Source organism: Enhydra lutris, unplaced genomic scaffold, assembly GCF_002288905.1.
Source record: "Enhydra lutris kenyoni isolate GAN:26980312 unplaced genomic scaffold, ASM228890v2 scaffoldscaffold83, whole genome shotgun sequence".
Taxonomy (NCBI): Eukaryota; Metazoa; Chordata; class Mammalia; order Carnivora; family Mustelidae; genus Enhydra; species Enhydra lutris.
In genome coordinates this window covers 5189021-5213892 of record NW_019154167.1, presented here as the reverse complement: position 1 = coordinate 5213892, position 24872 = coordinate 5189021, and the positions used below count along the sequence as shown (strand labels likewise).

The 24872-nt window shown below is 40.7% G+C and overlaps 2 protein-coding genes across 5 annotated transcripts; both read left to right on the top strand.

The window, feature by feature from the left end:
* Positions 1-6454: 6454 nt before the first annotated feature.
* On the top strand, positions 6455-9113 carry LOC111161273 (transcription elongation factor A protein-like 4). 4 transcript variants are annotated; one of them, XM_022524855.1, is made up of 4 exons: positions 6455-6556; positions 7141-7210; positions 7552-8017; positions 8108-9113. In XM_022524855.1, exons 3-4 carry the CDS (start codon positions 7580-7582, stop codon positions 8930-8932), a joined length of 1263 nt encoding a protein of 420 aa, XP_022380563.1. In that variant the 5' UTR covers positions 6455-6556; positions 7141-7210; positions 7552-7579; the 3' UTR covers positions 8933-9113. The 4 variants fall into 4 exon arrangements, with proteins under 4 accessions (XP_022380563.1, XP_022380559.1, XP_022380562.1 ...); XM_022524851.1 differs by having other exon boundaries at positions 7552-9113; XM_022524854.1 differs by having other exon boundaries at positions 6483-6556; positions 7557-9113.
* Positions 9114-19777: 10664 nt separating this feature from the next.
* Positions 19778-20653, top strand: LOC111161305 (transcription elongation factor A like 3). Its single transcript, XM_022524894.1, has one exon. It carries the CDS (start codon positions 19793-19795, stop codon positions 20393-20395), a length of 603 nt encoding a protein of 200 aa, XP_022380602.1. The 5' UTR covers positions 19778-19792; the 3' UTR covers positions 20396-20653.
* Positions 20654-24872: the final 4219 nt, after the last annotated feature.

Here is a 24872-nt window from a genome sequence, read left to right as displayed (position 1 = left end):
GATGTTTCATATTAATGGAATCATACCCTATGTCGTCTTATTTTTTTGTTTTAGTGTGGAGTGCCTGGGAGGTTATAATTATCTATCTATCTATCTAATCTATCTAATCTATTTATCTCCAGTATAATTAATGTACAATTGTTATATTAGTTTCAGATGTATAATATAGTGATTAAGCACTTCTATATATTACTCAGTGCTCATCATGATAAGGTACTCTTAACCTCCTTCACCTGTCCCCACCTATCTCCTCTCTGGTAACCACCAGTTTGTCCCATATAGTTAAGAGTCCAGGGCCATCTGCATGGCTCAGTCAGTTAAGCACCTGCCTTGGGCTCAGGTCATGATCCCAGGATCCTGGGATCAAGCCCAGCGTCAGGTTTCCTGCTTAGCAGGGAAGTCTGCTTCTCTCTCTCTCCCTTTGTCCCTGCTGATGTGCTCTCTCGCTCACTCTCTCTCTCTTGCATAAATAAATAAAAAATCTTAAAAAGAGTCTGGGTGGGGGTTTTTTTTTTTTTTGGTCTCTCTATTTTTCCCTTTGTTCTTTTCTTTGTTCATTTGCTTTGTTTCTTAAATTCCCCATATAAATGAAATCGCCGTATGTAGTCTTTTGTGACTGGGTTCTTTCACCATTTTCTACAGTGCCCGCACCATTTGACATTTCCACCGTCAGAGTATGATGGTTCCTATTTCTCTACATATTTTGTCAACACATGCTATTATTTGTCTTTTTATGAGTATGAAGTGTTATCTCATTGTGGTTTAGATTTGCATTTCCCTGATGGCTAATGACATTGAACACATTGTGCTTATTGGTCATTTGTATATTTTCTTTGCATAAATATATATTCAGATCCTTTTCTCATTTCAAAATTGAGTTGATGGGTACTTAGGATGTTTCCATATCTTGGCTATTGTGAATAATGCTGTGATACACAGTGAGTGCAGATATCTCTTTAATAACCCATTTTCATTTTCTTCAGGTATATACCCAGAAGTGGAATTGCTGGATCATATGCTAGTCTATTTTTAATTTTCTAGAAAACATTTGAGGAACTAACACATTGTTTTCCATAGTGGTTGAACTGATTTACATTTCTATATCAATAGTGTACAAGTCTTTTCTCCACATCCTCACCAACACTTAACTGTTCTCTTCCTGATGATAGCCATTCTAACAGGTGTGAGGTGATATCTCACTGGGGTTTTGATTTGCATTTCCCTGATGGTTAGTGATGCTGAGTGTCTTTTCCTGTATCTATTAGCCATCTGGACATTTTCTTTGGGAAAATATCTATTTAGTTCCTCTGTTCATTTTTAAATAGGATTGTCTGAGTTTCTTTGTTTTTGAATAGTATGAGTTCTTTATATATTTTGGATATATTAGTTCTATATATATTTTGGATATTAACTCCTTATCTGATGGATGGTTTACAAAAATTTTTTCACATTCTCTAGGCTGTTTTTTTTCTTTTTGTTGGTTGTTTCTTTTTCTGTGCAGAAAATGAATGGGATAAAGAAGATGTGGTTAAAAAAAAAGGAAGCTGTGGTATATTTATACAATGGAATATTATTCAGCCCTGAAAAAGGACAGTCTGCCATTTGTGACAACATGGATATATCTTGAGGACATTATGCCAAGTGAGACAAGTCAGAGAAAGACAAATACTGTACAATATCACTTATATGTGGAATCTAAAACAGCCAAACTTGTAAAAATAGAGAGTAAAGTGGTGCTTACTAGGGCCTAAGAGGTAAGGAGATAAGACAGATGTTGTCTAAGGCTACAAACTTACAATGAATAGTAATTAAGTCCTAGAGATCTAATGCACAGTATAGTGAATATAGACAACAATGTTAGATTATAATCATTAAACTTACTAAGAGGCCAGATTGCAATTATTCCAACCACTAATAAGAAATGATAATTATGTTACATGATAGAGGTGCTAATTATCAACACAGTGGCAACCACAGTATAATATATACTTTATTAAATCAATGTGTTATACACCTTAAATTTAAGTGATGTTATAGGTCAAATATATTTCAATTTTTAAAAGCCTCAAAATCCCTAAAGTAAAATTGGGTTGTCTATTTCCTTATCAAGTTGCAACAGTTCCTTATATAGTCTGAATATAAGTCCCTTATCAGATATATTACTTTCAAAAATTGTCTTCCATTCTGTGGGTTGTCTTTTCACTTTCTTGATGTTCTCTTTTGAATTAAAGAATTTTTACATTTTGATAGAATCCCATTTATCTATATTTCTTCTGTTGTCTGAGATTTTAGTGTCATATCTAAGAGACAATTGCCTAATCCAAGGTCATGAAGAATTACCTCTCTATTTTCTTCTAAGAGATTAATAGTTTCAGCTTTTACATGTAGGACTTTGATTTAATTTAATTTAATTTAACTTTTTTTTTTTTTAAGATTTTTTTTATTTATTTATTTGACAGAGAGATCACAAGCAGGCAGAGAGGCAGGCAGAGAGAGAGGAGGAAGCAGGCTCCCTGCTGAGCAGAGAGCCCGATGTGGGGCTCGATCCCAGGACTCTGAGATCATGACCTGAGCCGAAGGCAGCGGCTTAACCCACTGAGCCACCCAGGCGCCCTTAATTTAACTTTTTAAAGTAAGCTGTATGCTCGAAGTGGGGCTTGAACTCAGGACCCTGAGATCGAGAGTTGCATGCTCTATTGACTGAGACAGCCAGGTACCCCCAGAACTTTGATTTATTTTTGAGTTAAGTTTTCTATGTGGTATGAGGTGGAGGTCCAAATTCATTTCTGCATGTTGTCTCAGCAGCATTTATTGAAAAGAGCATTCTTTCACCATGCAATTTTCTTTGGACTCTGGTTGACAATCCATGACTATAAATCTGAAGGTTCATGTCTGGATTCTAAATTCTATTTCATTGGTTATAAGCCCTTATGCCAGTACCACACTGTCTTGATTCCTATAATTTTATAGTAAGTTTTGAAATCTGGAAGTGTGAGGCCTCCAACTTTGCCCTTCTTTTTCAAGATTGTTTTGTCTATTCCGTGTTTGTTGCATTTCCATGTGAATTTTGGGATCAGCTTGTAAATTTCTGCAAACAAAGCAGCTGAGATTTTGACAGAGATTGTGTTGAATCTGTAGATCAATTTGAGAAATGTTACCCATCTTAACAATATTAGGTCTTCCAATCTATGAATATAAGATATCTTTCCCTTTATTTAAGTATTCTTTAATTTCTTTGAACATAATTTTATAGCTTTCAGTGTATAAGTCTTGGACTTTTTAATAAATTTATTTCCAAGTATTTTATTCTTTTTGATGCATTTTAAATGGAAATGTTTTACTTTCAATTTCAAATTGTTCACTCCTAACATAGAAATACAATTGATTTTTATGTATTGCTCTGAACTCATTTATTAATTCTCATAGTTCTTTAGTGGATTTCTTGGGATTTTCTATATACAAGGTCAAGCCATCTGCACATAAAGGAACTTTTTCTTTCTTTGTAATCTGGATGCCTTTTATTTCATTGTACTTGCCTATAAGAACTTGATTGTAGGTCAGAAAATAAGGATCTTCCTTTTTCTTTAACTATTTAATTATACAAAGTAATTTCCATAATAACCTATTTTTCTCTACTGACCAGAGATGGATTCTTATCACATACTAAAAACCTTTATACTTGGGTATGTTGTGAGATCTCTGTGTTTTATTCCTCCTGCTATGCTTATTCCAATTCCATGCTGAGTTAAGCATATAGCTTTATAAATTATTCTGCTTCCCTGAAGTGTGAGTTCCTTTATCAGGTATAAATGAATTCTGGGGATGCCTGTGGCTCAGTCGGTTAAGCGTCTGCCTTCAGCTCAGGTTATGATCCCAGGGTCTGGAATCGAGCCCCATATCAGGCTCTCTGCTCAGTGGGGAGCCGGTTTCTCCCTCTCCCTCTGCTTGCCACTCTGCCTACTTGTGTTCTCTGTCAACTAAATAAATAAAATCTTAGGAAAAAAAGAATAATAAATAAGTAAATGAATTCCGTACCAGGTAAGATAAAGTAGCTAACACAGTTCCTGGCACATAGGTGGCATTCTCTAGAGGGCAATACCACATCCTGTGACTATCTCTTGTGTCCCACTACCCATAGTAATTGGGGATCATAAATAGTTAATAATTTCTACTGCGTATTGAAAACCCAACATTTTCATTATTTTTCTTAACCAAACATCCAAGGATAACCAGGGTAAACAAATGTATTAAGAAGATTATGCAGGGGCACCTGGGTGGCTCAGTGGGTTAAAGCCTCTATCTTAGGCTCAGGTCATGATCCCAGGATCCTGAAATCAAGCCCTGCATCAGGCTCTCTGTTCCTCCGGGAGCCTGCTTCCTCCTCTCTCTCTGCCTGCCTCTCTGACTACTTGTGATCTCTGTCAAATAGATAAGTAAAATCTTAAAAAAAAAAAAAGAAGATTATGCAACTAAATCTGTGTGATGGACAATTGTGATATTCCATTTTTTCCATTATAAACAAAGCCTACATAATGAATACTGTAGCCCCAGTTCCAACAAAGAATAAATGCATAATAAACAATTATTATAGGAATTTTTAAAATATAAAGCATTTTTTTAAAAATAAGATTATAGTTTAGCACATTATTAATTCTCTCCATGGGTAATTACTAGAAGTGAAATTACTGAACCAAAATATCAAATTTTTTTTAGGTTTTTATTTATTTATTTGACAGAGAGAGATCACAGGTAGGCAGAGAGGCAGGCAGAGAGAGGGGGTAAGCAGGCTCCCCGCCCAACAGGGAGCCTGATGCAGGTCTCCATGCCTGCTGGATGCTGGCTCTACACAGGGCTCAATCCCAGGACCCCCAGATCATGACCTGAGCTGAAGGCAGAGGCTTAACCCACTGAGCCCCCCGGGCACCCCAAATATTTTTATTTTAAAACAATTTACCAGCTTACTTTTCAGAATATTTTTTACCTTTCCACTCAACTAGAGCAGGGAAGAGTGCATGTGTCCTCAATCCCTTAAGAAATTGGTACACAGGGTGCCTGGGTGGCTCAGCCATTAAGTGTCTTACCTTCTCCTCAGGTCATGATCCCAGGGTCCTAGGATTGAGCCCTGCATTGGGGTCCCTGCTCAGTGGGAAGACTGCTTCTCCCTCTCCCACTCCCCCTGCTTGTGTTCCCTCTCTCGCTGTCTCTCTTACTGTCAAATAAATAAATAAAATCCTTTTTAAAATAGTGAAAATGATACTATTGTTTTAAAGAAAGAAATTGGTACACATTTTCAGGAAGTCAAATCTATCAACGTTTTCCTTAGTTGTTCATGTCTGTTATATTTTTAAAGGCCTCCCACACAAAAACCTTAAACATAGACTATTAATTCAGAACTTGTTATAACAAGGGACTCAGCCACCATTACTTGTGTTTGGCAGAGACTGAATGTCTCTGGGGAGTGGAAAAGCTTTAGCCCAACAAAAGAGAAGATTTTAAGTATTCTCTGATTGGAGGCTGTTGGCATGGGGAAGCTGGAAGCAGGCTAACTAAAAGCGGCACACCTTATATGATTGGTTTGGGGAGTATATTTCGATTTCTCTTGGGAGGGGGGCAAAAATAGGGAGGCTGGACGTCAATGATCAAGTCCTGAAGATTGCTTCAGAGGCTAGGGTTTGGCTTCCTGGGCTGCTTGCTGCAGAGGTTGTGGGTCCCCAGTTCTATTGTCATGTATGGTCAGGTCATTGTCCGTTGTATATTTAGTAGCTCGCTTATAAAAAAAAACTAATCGTTCCTTTATTCTGCTTCAAATATGATTTTAAGATTTAAATAATTAGAAAATTAATGTTTGCACATGTCAGAAAAAAGGAACAAATTTATCTTGAGAGGACCATTTTTCCTAATTTTTTCTAAAGTGCAATATTCTGGGGCGCCTGGGTGGCTCAGTGCGTTAAGCCTCAGACTCTTGATTTTTGCTCAGGTCCTGATTTCAGAGTGGTGGGATGAAGCCCTGCATGGGCTCAGAGCTCAACGGGGAGTCTGCTGGATATTCTCTCTCTCCCTTTCTCTGCCCCTCCACCCTAAAATAAATAAATACAACTTTAAAATTTTAAAATAAAAAAATAAAGGGCAATATTCTACGTACCACATGAAAGTTCACATTCATACGATTTCATTGGCTGGCTCTAGTCCTTTCAATGGAAATTAAGAGCAACTGGTCAAGACTCCTCCCCCGACCGCCCAAACCATGAAAAAAAGCTTCTGTGGTTTTTATTAAAATTATTTCTTCGACTACCTCAAGAAGAGAAAAAGGACAAAAGGGCCCAGAGAGGTCAGAGGGGAAGCGCTCCAGAGAGCGGTGGGGTGACTGACTGGCAGACGCCGGCTGGTGGGCGGGGCGGCTGGGAGAGAGGGGGAGGGGGGCGAGCCCGGGTGACGCGACGCTCACGTGATCGTCGGGGCGCAGATGTGGGCACCAGTCTGGGAGCCCGCCCTCTTCCCCTGCGGTCGGATCCGGAGCGGTCTGCAAGCTCCTAATTGTTGCTCCAGGTTCTTTGAGGTCAGTGTGAGGGCCTTCGTCGCCTCCTGTGGAACCCTGGAATGGGGGGGTGAGGCACGAACACCGAGAGGAAAAAGGGTGGGGATGGGGTCCGGGTTGAGGGAAGCTGGCCGGAGTGTAGCTAGAGATGGGGGTGGGAATATGGCTAAGGGGGAGCTAGCGACCAATCGGCGGAGGCTGGGCAGAGCAGACACCCCTAGTACCCGTGTACCCTTTTCTCCCGCACCTCCTTCTCGATGCCCTCCGTCCATTTTGGAGCCGGAGCTGGTGAGCTGGGGGGCGCCCCGCCAGCGAGACAGTAGAAATAAACCCTCTCTACCACTCTATGCGTAGAGAAAAAAAGTTGACCTCAAGGGTGGGGAGGCGACTTGCCTCTGGGGAGACGGACGCAGAGATCCAAAATTAGTTTGGAAAACATCCTGGTCTGGCGCCCGAGGCGTGAAAAGAAATGGCGGCTAGGGTGCGGGGGGGCGGAGGAGGTGGGGGAGGGAAACGTTGGATGAGGAGGGCCGGGATTCGAGAAAGGGGCTTGGTCCCTGTGCATCCACCCAAACGCGCAGCGCCTGTCTCCTGTCTGTCTGCAGGTCTGCGTGTCTGTTCTCAGCACTCTGCAAGGCTAGAAAAGGAGGAGGAATCTGTTCAGAATCCCTGCAGGTCAGTGAAGGAGGGGCGTCTCTGGGCAGGGACGCAAAGGGGTGGGGAGTGCTGGGGGGTACAGTACCAGCAGAATATGGGGCGTCAGTTCCCTGCTCCAAATGCATTTATACACACTCTGTCGTGCTGAGCAAACGTAGAGAAAATGGCAGGGCTTGCGGGAGAAATGGTTGGCTCACATGTGTGAGGGGAGAGGGTGGGCAGAAAGCACACTTAAAAGCCGGCCCAGGTTAGGGGAACCCTGACAAGGGGAGAGATGCCTGTACTATTCGGACCTGCATTCCACCCCAAGCTCTCAGTTTCCCTTGTCTCCCCTTTGTTTCCTCTTCTCCCCACCCCAGGACAGGAGAAGGAGGGGGAAATCTCAACATGGAAAAACTCTGCAGTGAAAATGATGGAATGACTGAGAACGAAGAAAAGATGGAATACAAAGAACAGTCACAGGATGCGGGAAAGCCAGAAGTAGCCTGTACTATGGAAAACAAGGAAAAGTTAGAAAAAGAGACAATGACAGAAGATGAGGAAATACTAAAGGATAAAGAAAAGCCAGAGAGTATGACAAAGCCAAAAGATGGAAACCCGGAGAGCGAGGGAGAGCGGGAGAGCGAGGAAGAGCCTGAGAGCGAGGGAGAGCCTGAGAGCGAGGCAGAGCCGGAGAGCGAGGCAGAGGCGGTGATGGAGGCAGTGCCGGTGAGCGAGGGAAAGCCGGAGAGCGAGGCAGTGCCGGTGAGCGAGGGCAAGCTGGAGAGGGAGGCATTGCCAGTGATGGAGGTAATGCCGGTGAGCGAGGGAAAGCCGGAGAGGGAGGCAATGCGGGTGAGCGAGGGGAAGCCGGAGAGCGAGTTAGAGCCGGTGACGGAGGCAATGGCGGTGAGCGAGGGAAAGCCGGAGAGGGAGGCAATGCCGGTGAGCGAGGGGAAGCCGGAGAGGGAGGGAAAGCCAGGGAGCGAGGCAGTGCCGGAGGAGAGCGAGGCAGTGCCGGAGGAGAGCGAGGCAGTGCAGGTGATGGAGACAATGCCAGTGAGCGAGGCAATGCTGGAGAGGGAGAGAAAGCCGGAGAGCGAGGCAGTGCCCGTGATGGAGGCAGTGCCTGTGAGCGAGGCAATGCCAGAGAGGGAGAGAAAGCCGGAGAGCGAGGCAATGCCGGTGAGCAAGAGAAAGCCGGAAAGCGAGGGAAAGCCAGTAATCGAGGCAAAGCCAGTGAACGAGGGAAAGCCAGAAGAAGGAGGAAAACCAGTGGGTGAGGGAAAGCCAAAAGAAGAAGGAAAACCAGTGAATGAGGGAAAACCAAAAGAAGGAAAATTAGTGAGTGAGGGAAAGCCCAAAGAAGAAGGAAAACCAGTGAATGAGGGAAAGCCAGTGAATGAGGAGAAGCCAAAAGAAGAAAAGCCAGCCATCGAACCAAGGGTTGCAGGAAAGCGCCCAGCTGGGGATGATGTACCCAGGAAGGCTAAAAGAAAAACCAACAAGGGGCTGGCTCAGTGTCTCAAGGAATATAAGGAGGCCATACACGATATGCATTTGAGCAATGAGGAGATGATAAGAGAATTTGATGAGATGGCCCGGGTAGAGGATGAGGTGAAGAAAACCAGACAGAAATTGGGGGGGTTTATGTGGATGCAAAAAAGTTTACAGGACCCCTTCCACCCGAGGGGCCCAAGGGAACTCAGGGGTGGATGCAGGGCCCCACAGAGGGGCTTTGAAGACATTCCTTTTGTGTAGTGCCCCTGGCAGGCATTTGCCTAGGCCTTGTGCTTTGACCTTATACTAATACTTGCTTTAGCTATCACTCTTGTACCTAACTGCAGCCTTCAATGTTTCAGTAGCAGATTTTTGTCCATTGCATGGAAAAATGTTTATGGCATATTGTAAAATTAAAAAGAAAAAAGTTTGTTGAACCATATATATGGCATCAGTCCATTTTTGTAAAACTACAAAGGCATTTACCTAGTGATCTATGTACAGAGAAAACTCTGAAAGCTATGTCCTGGTTATCTGAAGGTGATTTTTTTGTTCTTTTTTGTTCATTGTATGTTTTCTCCTAAAAAAACACTGATTACTTTCATCATGAAAACAATATATGCCAAGCAATCCAAAAAACTATTTAGTTAGCTCATGAATGTAGTGGAGACACCAAAAATTCTTGGTCAGGATATAAAATATTTCTTAAAACTCATGTTTGAGACTGGAAGCTGGAAGACAACCTGGCCGATATTACAGATCCATTGCTGTAACAAACAGCCTTGTCATCTGTTGAATGGGGTAAAACTTGCCTTCCAGGGTCATGGAGAAGATAGATGAGGTAATGAGTGTGACCTGTGTTGGGCTGGCTCCTACCCTTTGCCTTGCAGTAGCAGAACCAGAATTCTTTCAGATGTTTAGGGGAGGTATAAGAGGTCTCAGAAGTCAGATAAAATGTGGGTGCCACTGTCCCCTGGGTAATGCCATGTCTCTTGGGCACTGTGCCCCTTCTCAGGGGCTCTGTAATTGCCTGAAGCTCCCACAGCTACTGGTGGTCTGGAGACCATGATGGACTAAAGCAACACTGTCTCAACAAAAAGGTGGGGAATTCTCTACCTACAGCAGAGTTACCCTAATTCAGGTGGGTATTACCCAATTGTCATTGGGTGTTGATATTTTATAAAGTTTTTAAAAAACACTCCTTTCCAGAATTTTTGTCACTCTGTTTTTGCATACAGTGCCATCTCCACTGGATTTAGATACTGGAGGTTGAGCCAGAAAAATCTGAGTGACCAGATGTTGTACTATTCTCACCTGTTAATCTCATGTCTGCTGACACTTTTTTCTTAGGAGGAATTGTCTCTCAGGAAGTTGCTGTTAAGCCCTGCCTTACCATTTCAACAGATCCATCTACCTATGTGATTCCCCCTTGCCCCTGCGCCCCACCCCGTCCCAGCTCTTCATTAGCCTTTAATTTGCTTTTAGTGTTTTTTGAATGAACTTTTATTTTAGAAGTTAATGACTTACAGAATTATTGCAAAGATAGTACAGAGTTTCTGTATACCCCATACACAATATTCTCTATTAACATCTTACATTAGTATGATGCATTTGTCACAGTGAACCAATATTGACCAAATAATACATTATTATTTACCAAAGTACCTATTAAATTCCCTCAGTTTTTCCCTAATGCCCTTTTCCTGTTCCAGGATCCTATCCAGGTTACCACCTTTATATTTAGTCATCTTGTCTCCATAGGCTCTTTCTGGCTGTGACAGGTTCTCACTTTCCCTGTTTTTGATGCCCTTGACACTTTTGAGAAGTACTGGTCAGGTATTTTGTATAATGTCCCACAATTTCAGTTTGCTTGATTTTTTCCTCGTTACACAGGCATTAAGTGCTTTCGGGAAGAGGACCAGAGAGGTAAGTGCTATGTCACCACATTTATATAAGGGGTACATGTTACCAGGGTGCCTGACTGGTTCAGTCCATAGAACATGCCATTCTTGATCTTGGGGTCGTGAGTTCAAGCCCCATGTTGGGTGTCTAGTTTACTTCTTTTTTTTTTAAGATTTTATTTATTTGACAGAGAGGGAACACAGGGGGGGTGAGCTGGAGAGGGAGAAGCAGGCTTCCCACTGAGCAGGGAGCCTGATGCGGGCTCCATGCCAGCATCCTGGGATTGTGACTTGAGCCGAAGGCAGTTGCTTAACAACTGAGCCACCCAGGCACCCCAGATTTTATTTTATTTTTTTGACAAAAAGACAGTGAGAGAGAGAACACAAGCAGGGGGAGTGGGAGAGGAAAAAGCAGGCTCTCCTCCACACAGGGAGCCTGATGTGGGGCTGGATCCCAGGACCCTGGGATCATGACCTGAGCCGAAGGCAGTTTCTTAACGAGTGACCCAGCCAGACACCCTGTCTAGTTTACTTTTTCAGAAAAGGGTACATACTATCAATATTACCACTGTTGTAAACTTTTGTGACCTAGGCTGAGGTAGGGTTTGTCAGGATTCTCTATGGTAAAGTTACTCTTATTTCTCCCTTTCCATACTGTCCTCTTTGGAAGAAAGTCACTATGTACAGTCTTAGGAAAGACTGAATAGGATGTTAGGTTCCACTTACTTGAGGGTATCGGTATGGATCCTTTTTTTAAGTTTTAATTTTAATTCCAGTTAGTTACCATACAGTGTTATATTAGTTCAGGTGTACAGCATAGTAATTCAACAGTTCCATACATCACCCAGTGCTCATCATGACAAATGCACTCCTTGATCCCCATCACCTATTTAACCCATCCCCACACCACCTTCCCCTCTGGTAACCATCATATTGTTCTCCATAATTGAGTCTGTTTCTTGCTATGTCTCTCTTATTTTTTCCCTTTGTTTGGTTTCTCAAGTTCTAATTATGACTGAAAGCATATGGTATTTGTCTCTCTCTGACTGACTGACTTAATACTGTCGGTGCAAATGGCAAGATTTCATTCCTTTTTGTGGCTGAATAATACTCCATTGTTCCTCAAAGAGTTAAAATATAACTACCTTAAAATCCAGCAGTCAATATTTATCATATACTTTGGATTATAATCTAATACTACTTCACATATTTTTATTGCTCTAGTTCCAACTTCGGCCATTGAGAGCTCTTTCACTTGGCACTTGTATTTATTTAACATACCTCTTTCCATCCCTGTGTGCACATGTGTGCACGTGTATGTATGTGTTTAACACTTTCTGGCACTACAAGATGAGGAAGTCTTGTATATTTCCTGTCCAAGTCCTAGAATTTGCCATTTATCCAAGGGGCCCTGGTACCTTTGGTTAGAGAATGGTATCAAAACCAAGATCTGGGTGCTAAGAGTACTCATTACTATTGGGGTATCATTGCTTCTAGGCCCTTGCAGTTAATAGAGCAAGGAGATCTATTGATGTATAATAACCTGTGTGTATCTGCATGTTTATGTATGTTTTTATCTTTAATTACTTTTATATATTTATTTATAGGAAATATTTGCCTTTAGTTTTATAGACTCCACTCACTTCCAAAGTTACCTTATGTCAACACCTTATTCCTCCTTCCTTTTCAGTGTGGTTGTTTCATATATTTGTAATAAACTTAGATTCTTTAGGCACATTCTGCATTTGGGGAGTACTATTATTTATGGTATTTTTAAATTTCTAATTCCAGTTCATTGCTGGTATATAAGAAAGCAACTGACTTTTGTATATTAGCTTTACACCTTTACAGATCTTGTAGCCAGGAGTTTGTCAATGCTGTGGCATTTCTACATAGAAAATCATGTCATCTGTAAAGAGACAGTATTATTTCTTCCATTCTAATCTGTATATGTTTTATTTCTTTTTTTGTGTTACTGCACTAGCTAGGACTTCCAGGATGATGTTTACTAAGACCAATGAGAAAAGAATACCTTGCCTTGTTCCTGATATTGCCTTGTTCCTGTTCCTTACCCTTAAGTATGTTGTTAGAGGTTTCTTGTAGATATTCCTTATCAAATTGAGGTGTTCCCCTCTAATTCTATTTTAAGAACCTTTATCATAGATGGGCGTTGGATTCTGTCATGTACTTTTTCTGTATCAAGTGATAAGATCATATAATATATTTTATTTAGGCTGTTTATGTGGTGGATTATACTGATTGATTTTCAGATGTTGAATCAGCTTTGAGTGTACAGTAAATTCATTCCCTTGTTAGGTGCATGATTTTTATACATTGTTGGATTTGATTTTTTGATACTTTGTTGAGGATTTTGTGTCTGTGTTCATGAGAGAGACTGGTCTGTAGTTTTCTTTTCTTGTAATGCCTTCTGTCTGGTTTTGGAATTAGGGTAATATTGGCCTCAGAGAATAAATCTAATATTCTCTCTACTTCTGTTTTATGGAAAATATTGTGGAGAATTGGTATTATTTCTTACTCAGATGTGTGGTAGAATTCCCTGGTGATTTCTAAAAGTTCACTGGTGCTGCTTAAATGTTTGGTAGAATTTGGTCTTGGTGATTTCTGTCTGGAAGGTTATGGATTATTCATTCAAATTCTTTGATACAAGGCTGTTTAGGTTATTGTTTTCTCCTTGTATGAGTTTTAGTAGTTTGTATCATTGAAGGGGATTGGTTCATTGTATCTAAGTTATCAAATTTGTAGGCACAGAGTTGTTAATAGAATTCCTTCATTATCTTCTTAATGTCCATGGAATCACTTACTGATAACCTCACTTTCATTTCTGATTTTGTTAATTTGGATCTTCTTTCTTTTTTCTTGATTATCCTGGCAAGAGATGTACCAATTTTTTTTTACCTTTTCAAAGAATCATATTTTGGTTTTGTTGATTTTTTTTTTCTATTTTTTTTTCTGTTTTACTTGTATTGATTTCTTCTCTTCTGCTTACACTAGGTTTAAAATTACTTCCTTTAGTTTCCTCAGGAGAAAACTTAGGTTATAGATGTTAGATCTTTTCTCACATACTCATTTAAACTAGAAATTTCCTTCTAAGCACTGCTTTTTCTATATCCCCCAAATTTTGATAGGTTAATTTTATTTTCATTTAGTTCAAAATATTTTTGCATTTCTCTTATATTTTTCCCTGACTCATGTGTTTAGAATTGTGTTAATTTCCAAATACATGTGTTTGTCCATCTTTCCATTGTTGATTTCTACTTTAATTCCACTGAGAGCATACTTTTTATGATTTCTGTTCTTTTAAATTTGGTAAAGTGTATTTAATGGCCTAGAATATGGACTCGCAGTGAATGTTCTATATGAACTTGATAAAAAATGTTCTGATATTAGATGTAATGTTCTCTAAATGCCATTTGGATCAAGTTGATTAATAGTGCTGTTCAGGTCAACTATATCTTTTTTTGCCTGCTTATATCTATATTTTGCCAACTATATTTTGCCTGCTTAATCTGTCAATTACTGACTAGGGGTGGTTGAAGACTGCAACTCTGATAATAGATTTGTCTGTTTCATCAGATTGTTTTTTCAGTTTTCCCTCATATATTTTGATATTTTTGCTAGGTACATATATATTTAAGATTATTATGTATTTGTTTTTTTCCATAATTGATCCCTTTGTCATTATGTAGTGCCTCTTTTTTTAATCTCTGATACTTTAATTGTTCTCAAGTCTTCTTTATCTGAAATTGTATAGCTATTCCAGCATTTTTTTTGTAGGCTCTGTAACCACTGTGGGGCTTGAACTCATGCCCCCAAGATTAAGAGTCAAATGCTGTACCCACTGAGCCAGCCAGGCACTCCTCCATCATCCTTCTTTTGTCCATATTTCCTTTATTTAGCTTATATGGTTGTATATATCTTTCTCCATTGTTTTACTTATAACCTTTCAGAGTCTTTATTTATTTTAAAGATTTTATTTATTTATTTATTTGCCAGAAAGCACAGCAAGGGGATAAGCAGGGAGAAGGAGAAACAGACTCCCCTCTGAGCAAGGAGCCCATTGCAAGACTTGATCCCAGGATCCTGGGATCATGACCTGAGCCAAAGGCAGATGCTTAACCAACTGAGCCACCCAAGTGCCCAGAGTCTTTCTTTTTAAAATGGGCCTCTTGTCCAAAACGTATAGTTGGCTTTTATGTGTTCATTCTAACAATTTGTCTTAAATGGGTTTATTTGGAGCATTTGTACTTAAAATGATTCTTGAGATACCTTTGGATTAGTATCAACCATCTGTAACTGTTTTCCATTTGTTTCCAAGAGTTCTTTTTCAGTTTTGAGTATTTTACATGATTCCATTTGTCTTCTCTTAGTGTATCAATTATATTTCTTTTAAAAAATTTTTTAGTGATTTCCCTCAAGGTTACAATATGTATTTTTCACTAGGTTTACTTTCAAAGAACATTCTTCTGCTTCACTTATATGTATTGTAGATACCTTACTACAGAGCATTCATTCATTTCACTTATCCATATGCTATAATCACTAAATATATTGTTAACATTAATACTTCAGATATTTATCTTTTGTGTCAATAAGAAAAAGAAACAATTTCATTATACTTTCATATATTTCTTTCCACTGCTTTTTATGAATATTTGAGTTGCTGAACTAATTTGTGTTGCTGATCAATTTTCTTTTCCCTAGAGAAAATCTTTTAATGTTTCTTTAATGGACAGTTTGCTGGTCATCAGTTTTTGTTTGTCTGAGAAAAATCTATTTCTCCTTCACTTTTGAAGAACAATTTTGCTGGATATAAAATTTTAATTTGGTGATTTTTTTCCTTTCAACACTTTAAATATTTACACAGTTACAGAAATAGGAGTGTTATAATGCTTAAATAAAAGCTTTATTTCTCCTTGTAGTTCTGTCAAATGTTGATTTATTTATTTTGAGGTCAATCTAATAAGTGCATACAAATTTTAAAATGCCATAAAGTGATACTCGTTATGTTTTGTAACGCTTTTTGTTTTGAAGTCTATTTTGTTATTTATAATGTCTTCCTTTTGGTTACTGTTTTCATATTATAATTTTCTTCTATACTTTTACTTTCAGTCTCTATGTATTTTTGTATTTCAGATGTCTTTCATAAACAGTATAACATTGTGTTTTTCCAGTCTGAAAATCTTTCTTTTAATTGCTTCATGTAAATCATATTTAATGTACTCACTGATATTAATAGATATAAATTAACCATTGTATCAAGTTCCTTCTCTATGTCCCATCTAATGTATGTTAGTTTTCTCTTCTTTAGGATTATTTTCTTATTTTTGCCCCTCTATTAGCTTAGAAGTTTTACCTTAATGTTTTCTGGCAATTAGAACATACAGTCTTGGGCACCTGGGTGGCTCAGTGGGTTAAGCCTCTGCCTTCGGCTCAGGTCATGATCTCAGGGTCCTGGGATCGAGTCCTGCATCGTGCTCTCTGCTCAGCAGGGAGTCTGCTTCCTCCTCTCTCTCTGCCTGCCTCTCTGCCTACCTGTGATCTCTCTCTCTGTCAAATAAATAAATAAAAATTTTTTTAAAAATTTAAAAAAAAATAAAGAACATACAATCTTGACTTATCAAAGGCTAATATTAATTTTGTACTTTTACTTCAGCCCTCTTGACTCCTATGTCATTTTTTGATATGAATTAACAAGGTATTACTAGTTTTATGTAGTATTGATTTAAGTTTACATACATATTTGTCTTTTTAATTGTTGTTTTTCCCTTTCTTATCTCCAGTATTCCATCTGGGATCATTTTTCTGTGATGGGAAAAATGCCTTGTAGCATTCAGTATTTCCTTTGGTTTATGCCTGCCGATGGGAAACTCTTTTTATTTTTAAAGGTCTTTATTTCACCTTTAATTTTGAAGGGTATTTTTACTGGTTCTCATTTTTTTTGTCTGGCATTTATTTTCCTTCAAGTTAATAAAGATATCATTCTACTATCTTCATACCTCCATTGTTTCTATTGAGAAACCATCGATCACCCTAACTTTTGTTCCTTCAAGGGGTATTCTATTATGATTTTTCTCTTTGTCTTTGATTCTCTGCGAGGTTACTATTATGCATCTCTGTATGAGTTTCTTTTTATCTTATTTGGGATATCTTGGACTTCTTCGATCTATGGATCAATGTCTTTCATCAGTTCTGAAAAATCCTCACTTGTCTCTTCAGAGGTTGCCTCTGAACACATCCATTTCTCTTTTCCTTCTGGAATTCCAAGTAAACATTTGTTAGATCTTATGCCCTCCCATCTGAATTTTCCATCTTTTTTACTACCTGTGCAGCCTTATGGATAGTTTCTTCTGAACATAATTTCTAGTTCTTTAATTCTCTTTTGAGCTGCATCTAATCTACTGTTAAAGCCATCCATTGAGTTTCTAATTTCAGCTGGGGTTTTTTTTTGTAGTTTTAGAATTCCTCTTTTTTTCCCACTTTTTCTGATTTCTAGCACCCTGTTGAAATTTTCAAGATTGGATTTTATTTATCTGAATACACGAAGCATTGTGGTTTAACAGTTTGTATCTGATGATTCAGATAATTCAAAACTAATGGATCTGTTTGTGTTAGCTGTTGTCTCTACTGCTTCTTACTTATGATGCCTTTTTTAAAATTTGTATTCCTGGTTATCTTTCTGTGTGGACATTGTACATGAACAATTGTTTGTTGTAATAATTTGGGGCCTAGGATGATGGACACTTACTCCAGAGAAGATTTTATTTGCATGGGTCAGGACTTATAAGGGTTCTTCCTGTCTGGAACCACCACAATCTATGTTCAAAGCTTAAAGTTTACTAGTCCAATTAGGTGTTGCAAGGCCAAACTAAAAGACTTTGTGAGAGCTAGTTTATTTCCAGTTTTTAATTACCCCTAAACTGAAAGATTTGAGGTTCCCAGCATTATATGGGTGCTGGTTTGTTAGGAAACTCCTCTCCTTGTAATGAGCCTTGGGACTTTGATTTGCTGCCTTGAGTCAGCAGTAGATTCAACTCAGTTTGGCACTGGTGTATTACTTAACCTCTATTCCTAACCACAGATGCCCTCAGGACAAATACAGTTAACTATATGAGTACTAAAAGAAGACATGGGTGAATTCCTCTGGCCTCATGTAGGAAAAGAATTCTTAACTATGAATCAAAATCTAGATGCAATAAACATTTGATAAATTTGACTACTTTTTTTAATGCATGGCAGAAATACACCATATACAAAGTAGAAAAGCAACAAACCGGAAGTAAATATTTGCAACATAAAACATAAAGGCCTAATACTGTTAATGTATAAAGGGTACTGAAAATGAGGGGAGAAGGACCAACAACCCAACAAAAATGTGGAAAGACGTGAACAGACAATTTACAATGGTATTTAAATTGTCCAAAAAATGCAAAATAAAATGCCATTGAGATACTACTACTCACCTATCATGTTAGTGAAAATGAAAAAGTATTCCAACACATGGTGGAAAACGTGTGAAGAATCAAGCACTCTCCCATGCTGCTGATGGGAAAGCAAAAAGTGGATCTAAGGCTCGGGGGGAGGGAACAGCCTGGAGATGGAGATTTGAGAATCATCTGTGCTTAGAGGGCAATGAACAGAAATCATTCAGGGAGAGAGAACATGGGTACAGAGAAGAGGTTCAGGAATACAGCTAATCAAGGTGGCAGAGCCGGTCTTGAAAGCAGCCTGTGGGACTCGGTTGTTGAGCGCTCCTGGCAAAGTCGGGTACCGTCCCTGTGAACAGCGGTCACATCTGGCAATGACGTACATCGCAGAGGGATGCAGTGGGAGGGCCTGAGATGCGCCAGGTAAAGCACCTGCGGTCCAAAGCCTCCCGGCTCCTGCCCTCTCGATTCCCTATTTGCCACTCGGCCCTCCACCGTGTGTGGTTGCTTGGTCCCTTGGGGATAGGGGTAAGGGGGGCGGGGTGGGGGACCGAGCTTGGGTGACGCGGCGCTCACGTGACCGGTTGGGCGCCGACGTGGGCAGCAGCCCCCGCGTCCGCCCGCTCGCCCGCCCTGCGGTCGTCCCTGCGCTGTCCGCTCCCATCGCCTGCGCAGAACCAGCTCTGTGAGCTGTCTGGGTGGCCCGCGAGGGGCTAGCGGGCTTCGGCGAGCCCGAGGAGGCGCAGGCCTGCCCGGGCCCCACAGGTCAGTGTAAAGGTGGGCACTGCGGGCAGCCGTGGGCAGGGGTGGAGGTGGATGGGAGTAGGAACCCGGAGCAGCGGGGAGTGGAATGGGGGTCCGGGAGATCGGTAAGGAGGGGGATACAGCGTGGACATGGGCAGGTGGGGATGGAGCACCCCACCGCCGCCTCCTCGACGCCCCTCCTGTGCGCCCTCCATCCATTTTTGGACCTGAAATAGGGGGGGCGCCCCTGCAGTGCGACAGCAAAATGTAGACATTTTAGAAATAACCCCCCTCACACTCTGCACCAAAGAGGAAATACTGCCCTCCGCGGAAAGGGGTAGGGTGGGCGGCTTGCCTGCAGGGAAGGGGGAACACAGAAACCCAAACAGTTTGGAAAGCATCCTGGTTTGGTGCCTGAGGCCTGAAAAGTAATGGCGGCTGGGATGCGGGGGAGGTAGGAGAGGAAAATGTTGCATGAGGAAAGCCCAGGTTCAGGAAAGAAACTTAAGTTGGCTGAGCACACAGGCCCTGCCCCCTGTCTCCTGTCTGTCTGCAGGTCTGTCTGTCTGTCCCCTGCACTCTGCAAGGCTTTCTAGAAAAGGAGGAAGAACCTGTTTAGAATCCCTTCAGGTGAGTGAAAGGGTGGAGGGGCACTGGACAGGAATGGTAGGGGGAGGGTGTAGAGGGCACGGTGTGGGCACAATTTGAGGTCCCCAATGCCCATCTCACCACCATGTATGTTGCATCCACCCCACCATACTGAGGGATGGTACAAAAGGTGGTAGGGCCTGCCAGGGAAATGGTTGGCTCTCAGGTGTAGGGTGAATTATGGGGTCAAAGGTGGGGAGAAGACAAACTTGGAGGGCTTAAGCAGGTCAGGGGAACCCAGCCAAGGGGAAAGATGCCAGTACTATCAGCACCTGCATTCCACCTCCAAGTCCTCAGTCTCCCTTGTCTCCTTTGACTTCTCTTACCCCCACTCTCCCACTCTACCCCCCACCCAGGACAAGGAAAAGAAGGGAAAATTCAACATGGAAAAACTCTACAATGAAAATGAAGGAAAGCTGGAAGTTGAGGGAAAGCCTGAAGATGAAGTAGAGCCTGAAGATGAAGGAAAATCAGATGAGGAAGAAAAGCTGGAAGTGGAGGGGAAGCCAGGGCATAAGGGAAAGCTCCAGAATAAGGGACAGCCAGATAATGGGGGACAACCAGAAAATGAGGGAAAGCAAGAAAAGCAGGGCAAGTCTGAAAATGAGGGAAAACCACACGGTGAGGGCAAGCCAGAATCCCTGGCAAAGCCTGAGAGTGAGCCACGGGCTGCTGAAAAGCGCCCAGCTGAAGATTATGTGCCCAGGAAAGCAAAAAGAAAAACGGACAGGGGGACAGACGATTCCCCTAAGGACTATCAGGAGGACTTACAGGAAAGGCACTTGGGCAGTGAGGAGATGATGAGAGAATGTGGAGATATGTCAAGGGCTCAGGAAGAGCTAAGAAAAAAACAGAAAATGGGTGGTTTTCATTGGATGCAAAGAGATGTACAGGATCCGTTTGCCCCAAGGGGGCAGCGGGGTGTCAGGGGCGTGAGGGGCGGAGGTAGGGGCCAAAAGGGCTTACATGATATCCCATATCTTTAATGCCTTTGGCCTTCAATTTTAACTTCTCTAATGAGAATATTTCTGACCATGCTTTCCCTGGCAGGCATTTGCCAGGCTATGTGCTTTAACCTTAAGCTGATACTTTGCTTTAGGTGTCACTCTTGTTACCAGCAGCCTTTTGATCCAACTACAATGTTCTCTGTCTTTCAGTAGGGAATTTTCACCCATGTGCATGGAAGAAATGTTCATGGTACACTGTAAAATAACAATAAAGAAAATACAGTTTTCAGAACCACACATACAGTATCAGACCATTTTTGTAAAAATATAAATGTTTGCATAATGCATTTGTGCATAGATAAAGCTCTGAAAATGTGTATACTAAAAAACAGATGATGGTTTTTCCTGTATGGTAGCCAAAAAAAAAAAAGGTCTCATTTTTATTCAAACATGAGTCCAATCACCTTATGGTTAGGTACCTCTATGCCATTCTGTGGGCATTACTCATCCCTATGCCTTCCTCTAGTTGTAACTGTCAGTGGGCACTGCTGCTCCTTCTTCTGAGTCCTCTACCATCCTATGACTGCCACCATGTGTGATTCTTTTTATTCGCTTTTCTCACTAACCACTTTTTCCTAAAGGATGGATTACATTTGTCATAATTTCAAAAACCCTAGAAATCAATACATGATAAACAACTGAAATGTTCAATGAGTTTATGAGGGCAATAAAGACACTTAAAATTCCTGTTGTCAGAATGTAAAATGATAAGTAAAACTCACATTATCTCTGAGACTCCCAGCTAGAGAAATCAACTGGTGGTTATAGCAACAGAACCAGTGCTCTAAGGGTCAGTCTTGTCATCTGTGAAATGGGAATAAAACTTAAACTCACATACTGCTGAATGGGTCAGATTAGATACTGAGTATGTGAGCTATGCTGGGCTGGCACCTTGGTAGTAGTAGGACCCTGGACTGTCAAACACTAAGGGGAAGGCCAAAGGTAGGTCTCACCTGTACCTAGGAATAAGACCAAGCAGCTGAGAAGAGGGTACCACCATTCTCTGGATACTACCATATGTGCTGGGCACTCCTGTTCTGTTCTGCCCTGTATCCTCTGCTAACAACTATTGATATGGAGTTGTGGTGACAAAGCCCCTCTGATTCCCTATCATCCCCAAAGGGCCAAAGCCCCTACTTGACTGCTGTAGGAGTGTGGATAAAGCCTCTCTCCCAGCTTCAGAGTCATGCCCACTCAGGTGGTACTGCCCCACAGCTCACTGGGCTGCCCTGTATTCCACAGTTCTTAGCATAGTCATTACCACTTTCAGTTCATTTTATATTTGCTTATAGCTCCTTTTCTCTTCGGAGGACTCAGATATTTGGGGTCTACTGGGGGCTGTGTCCTGAGACTAATCTATGGACCAGACAATGGATGGTGATTTGAATTGAACACTATACCACAGTACCCCAAGAAAACCATATCTAAATTTACATACCTTTCTTAGTCTGAGTTTTCTAAAGTCTCCTGGCTGGCTCACAATACAAAATTAAGGGACCTGTCCACACATAATCAGAGAGGGTTATGCAACTGAGTTTCAAGCTGAAAATATCCCTTTCCATTGCAAACCCAATTCCAACTGAAAAGGGTAATAGTGCTCTTAAAAATATTTAAAACTTTCAATGTTAGGTATTTTATTTAACCCACCAGTATTTTCCTTTATCAAAACACTTTCTTATTCATCCTGATATCTCCTCCACTGTCCTTGACACATATACTTAAAAATTATGATTGAATATGGGGCCCTGAGTTTAGAGAGAGAACTATTCATGGATTAGAAGACCCAGTAGTGGTAATATAGTAATTCTCTCTAAAACTGATCTATAAATTCAATGTTATCCCAATAGAAATCCCAGCAAACTGGGATTCTAAAAGTTATATGGAAAAGCAAAGGACATAAGATAGCCAGAATATGTTGAAAAAGAAGAACAAAGTTGGAGGACTCTGCCTGACTTCAAGACTAAATATAAAGCTATAGTAATCAAGACTGTGTAATATTGGCATAAGGATAGACATGAGAAGGGGGAGGGTCAGAGGGAGAATCAGACTCCATGATGAGCAGGGAGCCCAATGCTGGATTCTATAGACTATAGACATAGTCAATAGAGTAAAACAGACATTCCAGAAATAGGTCCATATGTATATAGACAATTCATCTTTTAAAAAGATCTCAAAGTAATTCAATGGAGAAAAATAAACTGTTCAACAAGTGAACAATCTGTTCAACTGTTCAATCTGGAACAATCAGATGTTGTCTTAGTTCTAGCTGCTATAACAAAAATACCATGGACTGTGTGGCTTAAACAACAAACATTTATTCTCACAGTTCTGGAATCTGGGAAGCCTAAGATCAAGGCACTGATGAATTTGGTATCTGGTGAGGCCTGATTCCTGGTTCATAAAGAGATGTATTCACATGACAGAAGGGGCAAAGGAACTTTCTGGGGTCTCTTTTATAATGAAACTAATCCCATTCATGACAGTTCCACCACATGGCCTATTCACTTCCCAAAGATCCCACCTCCAAATTCCACCACATTGGATGTTAGGATTTAAATATGAATTTGAGCGTTACACATTCAGTCTATAGAAGACATCCGTATACAAAAAAAAGAGTACCTTTGGGGCACCTGGGTGGCTCAGTGGTTAAGCCTCTCTCTGCCTTTGGCTCAGGTCATGATCTCAGGGTCCCAGGATCGAGCCCCCTCTCTCTCTGCCTGCCTCTCTGCCTACTTGTGATCTCTCTCTCTCTCTCTCTGTCAAATAAACAAATAAATAAAATCTTTGGGGTGCCTGGGTGGCTCAGTTCGTTAAGTGACTGCCTTCAGCTCAGGTCATGACCCTGGAGTCTGGAGATTGAATCCTGCATAGGGCTCCCTGCTCAGCATGGAGTCTGATTCTCCCTCTGACCCTCCCCCTTCTCATGCTCTCTCTCTCTCTCAAACAAATACATAAAATCTTTAAATAAATAAATAAAATCTTTAAAAAAAAGTACCCTTGCCTCACACCATATACAAAATATGGACTCAAAACAGCTCATAGGTCAAAATGCAAAAACTAAAATTATTAATACTTCATTCAAAAATAGGAAAAATATGGAATAATCTGCAGAGTAAAATATTGCTTACTTAATGTTATAGTGGTTTAAAGACTTTTGAAATTATTTTTCTTCCACTATCTACTTAATAAGTTCCAGTTTTTCCTACTAAGAAATAGAAAAAGACAAATGCTAATGATAAAACATTTAAATGCAGACAATAGAATTTAAAGTATTGTTAGAAGAGTGCCTGGCTGGCTCAGTCAGTGGTGCATGCTCTGGACTTTGGGGTCCAGAGCCCAAAGGGGTTGTGAGTTCAAGCCCCACATTGAGTGTAGAGATTACCTTAAAAATATATAAAATTAAATACTGTTAGAAAAAATAGGAATAAAGAGATAATCTTGGGTTAGGCAAACCTTTCACAGAAGGATGTTAAGTGCTAGTAAAAAATATATATAAATTGGACCACATCAATATTAAAATATTTTTATATTTTAATGGCTCCTCATTAAAAAGCTCCTCAAAAGCCATTAACATGTTAGGAAAGTGAAAAGACAACCTTCCACCTGGAAGATCATTGATAAACTATCTGTCTCTAGAATATACAAAGAACTCTTACAACTCAGTAATAATAAGACAAATAACAAGAAAATTAGACAATTTAAAAATAGGCAAAGATTTGAATAGACACTTCACCAAAGAAAAGATGAATATGGCAAATGTTCAGATGAAAACATGTTCAACACCATTAATTTTCAGGGAAATGAGATACTACTACACTCCAACTAGAGTGGCTAAACTAAAAAAACAAAAACAAAAGGCTGTTATTAAAAAGTTCTAACAAGGATATGGAACAACTAGAATTCTCATTGTTGGTGGGAATACAAAATGGCATGGCCTGGGGCACCTGGCTGGCTCAAGTCAGTAGAGCATGCCACTCTTGATCTTGGGGTCATGAGTTTGAGCCCCATGCTGGATGTAGAGTTTACTTAAAATAAATGGGAAAAAATGGCATGGCCTCTTTAGAAAAGTTTGACAGCCATACATTTACCATATGACCCAGTAATCCCACTCCTAAGTATTTACCCAAGAGAAATGAAAACTTTAGTAGCTTTATTCATGAGAGCTCAAAACTGGAAACAATCCAAATTATCCCCCAAATGGTGAATGGATAAACAAGAAAAACTACTGGCTCATGCAAAAACATGAATGACTCAAATTCATTAGGCTAAGGTGAAAGAAGCCAGACCAAAAAAGGCTATGCTCTGGGGGCGCCTGGGTGGCTCAGTCATTAAGCGTCTGCCTCTGCCTTGGCTCAGGTCATGATCCCAGGCTCCTGGGATGGAGTCCCACGTTGGGCTCCCTGTTCAGTGGGGAGCCTGCTTCTCCCTCTCCCCCTCCCCCTGCTTGTGTTCCCTC